The sequence below is a fragment of the Cupressus sempervirens genome, chromosome 5 (genome assembly GCF_028749045.1).
Source record: "Cupressus sempervirens isolate cs-2001-9-10 chromosome 5, ASM2874904v1, whole genome shotgun sequence".
NCBI classification, from domain to species: Eukaryota; Viridiplantae; Streptophyta; class Pinopsida; order Cupressales; family Cupressaceae; genus Cupressus; species Cupressus sempervirens.
In genome coordinates, this window is record NC_143122.1 from 829,266,397 (window position 1) to 829,271,956 (window position 5,560).

Consider the following 5,560-nt stretch of genomic DNA (forward strand, 5'->3'; position numbering starts at 1 on the left):
CTATAAGGAAATCTAACAAAGAGTTACAGTTAACTGAAGTATCATCAAAGTTTATCTAGTATAAGGTGATATATGCTTGACTCATACTTCTTACTTTCCCCTAACCATTAGAGGTGCCCGTAAACATACTATTTTGGACTACAAGTCAGAGAATAGGTTAATCATTATTCTCATAATTTTAGATATAGTTTTGGAATTGAATTTACAATTTATATTTTTCTGCATAGTTAAATTTTTTTTTATTTCTCCTTACATTCTCCATTTATACAAGTGGTACAGTCAAATTTCGATCCCATAGTGAAGGAATTCTTATATCTTCTTAATATTTGGGCCTCCTCAAACCTAATGTCTCAACCTCCCATCTAATGCATGAGAGAAATTTAGGTGCAAGGTTTCTAATTTGATCATTCATCTAACTAAAGGCCCTTACATCATTTTTTATTTCATCAACATATATAATTTGGGTCAAAAAACCATATATTTGAATTTCAATCATTGTACCATCCATAGAGTAATGTATGGCTAAAAGTGGTGAAATAGATTTTGGTAACTTCCTAAGATGCTTGGTGGGAGATAATCCTAAAGGAAGATATTTTATTTTATGAAAGACATTTTGCATACAACATTTATGTCAATAGGAGCACTATTAAATTACAAATGTATATTGTATATGGAAGTAGTCCAAGAACTTCTTAATAGTTAAGAAAGACAAGTAAAGAGAAAAAAAATAGTGTCAAAGATAAATGTTTTTCTATAGAAATTAAAGAATATGCAAGAATAAGTGAGGAATAATATATTAATAAGATAAATATTCAATCAAGGATAAGGTGAATTATAAGATGATATATAAGGAATTTCATATTGAAAATGAGATCATGGTTCATCTGAGAAAATATAGGTTTCCCATGCCTAAATATATAACAAGTTGTACATGAAGAAAAGTGGACAATGTAGAATCCTAAAGAAGCACAATTCAGGAAATTCTAATGAGGTAGAGTTGTGAAGTGGACTCAATAATTCTCAACATGTGTTTAAAATTTTAAATTTGATAAAGAATCATGAAGGAGATATTAAAGATTAATTAGAAAAGGAACAGTGAAATATCCCAATAACCACTTCGTAGAAGGAGTGGATAGAAGATTTCTTGGATAGTCATGTGGCTAGAAACATAAGAAACATGTATCATGAGAAGCATAAATTGTTAAATATTCAACATGGTTATCTAAGGACGAGGTTGATTATCTTGGTTTTTCTCAAATGGTCGAAATGTAACAATGTCACTTCTAAATTTACATTGGGTGTCTATTCTTGAAGCATCTAGTGTTGTAAGGGTATTCTTTCATCACCAAAAAATATTATCTTCATTTTTCTCTAAATACTTTTCTCTGGTTAGTATGTTATAATACTTATGAGGTATAGGGGAATTTAAATCTTGAAATGGACAAAACAATTCACCTATTATTAGTAGTTAGCAAGCTTACTCAAGTTTGTATGGATGTGAAAATTGGCCTCAAAAATAAAAATGGTTGGTGAAAGAATAATTTCAATATCATGCATCATTTGAAAAATACTAATTTTTTTGTCCTAGGAAATACCTAGGTGGAAAAATAAAATGCTCAACCATTGTACTTATTGACACTAAAGAGTTAGGTGAACCAAGATTTGGAGGGACAACTCCATGAATACAAATCATTTCTCCAAATTATAGGGTTCCCTTAGAGAGTTGATTTTCCTTGTAATGATTTGATATCATGTGGTTGTAGTATGTAGTGCTTTAAATGTTGTAACTATAATCTCATTATGATAATAGTAAGAAAGTATTGCTTCCTTTCATTTTTTGTATATTTATCTATTATTTTTTAGTGTAATGATTTGTAAGGGGAGTACCCTTCATCAAATGCATTCCATGGGGATTTACACCTAATTATGTAAGCAAATAATTGTGAAACATTTCTATTTGAAAAAGTATATCTGTGTCTTACAGTATAAAAAATAAGAATACCAAAACTACAAGTAGGCACAAGGAGACAATACTTAACTAAAAATTACACTAGTACAAGTACTCAATTAGACATTCCTATAGTGACAAAATTATTAACTTCAATTGAAATCTATGTTATTTTGATCTCTCTCCTTTTGAATGAAATTTCCTTCAAGCAGTTGTTCATATTTTTTTATTCATTACTTTTTTTTGCATGTCATTCGTGCTATTTGTTAAGCTACTCAATTTCAACATTTAATCTGATTTTCATTTTCTTGACAAAAATCTTATGAAGATTATTAGGACAAAGCAATATGACAAAGATATTCTTTTTTAATATTTTAATTGGTGTCCACACTATGTCAATATTGTGTATAAGAATTTTAGCACTCAAAAATCTCATATTTGCATTAGTGAAAGATCATTAAAATTAAATAAAGAACTCATAAAATACTACTATATATAGATAGTCTTACAATCGAACCCTATAAATTGACCTTGTAAAAAACTATAAATATATAGTACTTAACTATGTCTCTATTAAGCACAAATTAACACTTACAAATATAATACTTTTACTTCTAGTATGCTTCTAGTATTCTAGCCCATTATTCCCTTGAATTTCCAAAACACCATTTCACCGTCTTTGGAAGCGACAACATGGGATTCATTTGGTTTCTCTCTTCATCGTCCCTCTCATTTGTTGGGCGGTTTGCTCACATTGACCATAGCCTCACAAAACCCTTCACTGGAATCTCCGATATCTTCCCTGAATCCATACACACTGAATACATCAATATAGGCCCAAGGAGGATTTATCAATAAAAACTATACCAACATAGTTGTTTATACAGACTCATTCATAATGTAATTTGATTGTCTGGCAGTTTTTTACATCAGGGAATGATATTCGGCGATCTCTCACCAGAATGGGTGATCAATCATCAGAATGTAAGAAAGTGCAAAAAAAAAAATATTAACGTGCATCACGCAAACTTGGGGCGGGCTCAAACCCAAGATTATTAGGATAACTCGCGACTTCAGGTTCGACCACTATACCAAATAGGCTAGGCTGTTTACCAGAAGTTCAGTAATTCACTATTACATAGATATTTGTTTGTTTGCATAATATAAACATACATTAAGATTTCGCCAAAATTTTATTATTTCTTTAAAGAAAGAATTAGGAAAAGTCGTAGTGGAACTAGAGTCTATTGTAGATATGTAAAAAATGAGTTGAAACTGTATTTTCAATTACAATAATTCATACTAAACCTCCGAAAATTCAACCTATAATATAGGTTCAAAAGTGCAAAAACCACTATTATGGCCATAGGTCATTAAGCATTTTTTTACCTGGTACTTTCTTCTTCAGTTTTTCGAGGCCAGGGATGAAGAAGATTGCGGAGAAATTCAATAGCTTTCCATTTCCTGTCGACTTGCGCTGATATAATGCCTTGATTTCCTGTCATGCAGTAGATAGCAAAATGTTCGCAGTTGTTATCAGTCAGAGAGTAACCCCCAAATCCATTTTTAAGCAGGTACCGTGCTCGATGAATTATTCGATTTCTGGATTTATCGGCTACCACAGTGTGGCAAGTTCCTCCCTTGCGTTTTTTATATTGTTTTGTTAAAACCCCATACTCATATCGCTCAATCTTTCCTCCTTTCAAAAAGCAATTTAGGCAGGTCTCTATGACTCCACTTTCTCCACAATAGCCACAATCGGTGCATTTCTTACTTGGAACCATCTTTGCAGCTGAAGATGCCAAAAACCCAATATCTTCAATGGCAGATGTAAAATGAGTCACTCGCTTCTCCCCAACATAAATACCTGTTTCTCCATTGCCAAAACATCAAGAGGGTAAAATAAGTCGTTTTCGGTATAGTCAATTTTAATGTCTTTTATCAATTGACGAGTTTAAGGAGCTTTCTAATGAATGGTTCATAAGACACAACACTTGTAAAGGTTTTGCAAACTGGATTGCAAGAGGAGTGGGCTTGACTATGGAAGAAACTCCCTAGTTAAGCATGCTTGAGTTGGAGTACTTGAATGGGTGACCTCTTTGTGAGTATTGCGTAGATCCAATGACTGCTAAGTTATTCTCATAAAGTCATGCAAACCACTACTCGTAAATCATGGTTCAATGAGTTTGACTAAAAAACTACATAGTTAAATCCTGATAGCAATATCACAATTTCAATTTCTTTGCAGTACACTTTAGAATTTTGAAAATAGAACTGCATTGTGATCACCATACTTATAAAGTTGGCACTAAAAGGTGCAAGTCTATATAATGATGGCTATCATCTAAATAGTAAATCAAAGTGCATATTTAATTCAGACAGACATTTAGTAATTTTTTTCCAATCTTTTATATATATATTTTATGTTTTAGTTTGCTGGATAGCTACTATCTATAATGATGGTGGTCACAAACTAAAATGTGCTGATTGTTTTTATATAAAAAACATTTGTTTTTGCAATTAGATTTCTACAGTTTATATTGAGGCTATTTGAATTTTTAGATATGACTGAGTATCTTTTCCCATTAATATTTCAAATCATTGTGTAATATTACTGTCAGAATTCAACACTATAGCTTTTTGACTAATTTATTAAGATCTTCTTATAAATTCAAAGGAATAAAAGTGCAAGTGTTCTATTTATTTTCATGAAAGATGATTCATTTGAACCACTGTTCATAAAATATAAATCAGTAAATTTGAGTCTACAAATAAATCATGATAACACTATTATAATTTAACATATTGTAAAAAATATCTGAATTTCCTACTTCTCAAATTAAAATCACTCTATTTTTAAATAAAAATCCTCAAACATATTAAAAAAAATTCAAAAATCTATATAATTACACTTCAACAATCACAATATTTAACCAGAAATAGACCATCAAATTATTAAAATTCGTACAGCCTTACCATGGTGCGCATAACTCCGCCTTGGTCTCCAGGAATAAATGTGATCGCCAGGTTCGAGTGCATCAAGATCTATAGGAGCCATGAGAACCAGTTGCCTTGCACCACGTTTGCCCAGATTTTGATTGATAATTGAATGCTCGCCTAATTGATATTTGAATGCTAAGTATGTAATAATTAATCATTTAAAAAAGTAAAACCCAGAACAAATGGTAGTGGAATTTTGAATGAGCACATTGTCGATCTATGGCAAAACGGGTCAAACACGAAGTGAAAGGCTGCGATGCTGAAGCTTCCTATTTGCAATGAAGCAACTTGTCGTGATACGTCAAAGTCTAGGAATCTATAGATCAACTTGATCACGTAAATGAAGCGGACTGACTTGTATCGAGAGATGGTGGTAGGTAAGGGTAGTGGCTAAATAGTCAATTAAAACGCGAAATATATGAAGACATTTACCCAAAAAAAACAAAAGTGTTTCTGGGTAAGATATGAGTTTTAGTTTGTTGTTTAGATGTTGTCTTTTGGTCGGAAAGAATACAATGGATTGGAATAAAGTGTTGATTTCTTAATCAGTGCATTCTAAGTGCTGATTGCTTAGAGTGAGTTGGTATGGCCCACAATCTACTCAGATTTTTA

General features: G+C 31.6%; 1 protein-coding gene across 2 annotated transcripts; it reads right to left on the reverse strand.

The window, feature by feature from the left end:
- Positions 1–2,385: 2,385 nt before the first annotated feature.
- On the reverse strand, positions 2,386–5,121 carry LOC149558443 (protein LEAD-SENSITIVE 1-like). Of its 2 annotated transcripts, none has more exons than XM_089786135.1 (3): positions 4,925–5,121; positions 3,338–3,821; positions 2,386–2,750 (listed from the first exon to the last, which is right to left on the reverse strand). In XM_089786135.1, exons 1-3 carry the CDS (start codon positions 5,004–5,006, stop codon positions 2,678–2,680), a joined length of 639 nt encoding a protein of 212 aa, XP_089642261.1. In that variant the 5' UTR covers positions 5,007–5,121; the 3' UTR covers positions 2,386–2,677. The 2 variants fall into 2 exon arrangements, with proteins under 2 accessions (XP_089642261.1, XP_089642262.1); XM_089786136.1 differs by having other exon boundaries at positions 3,338–3,815; positions 4,925–5,115.
- Positions 5,122–5,560: the final 439 nt, after the last annotated feature.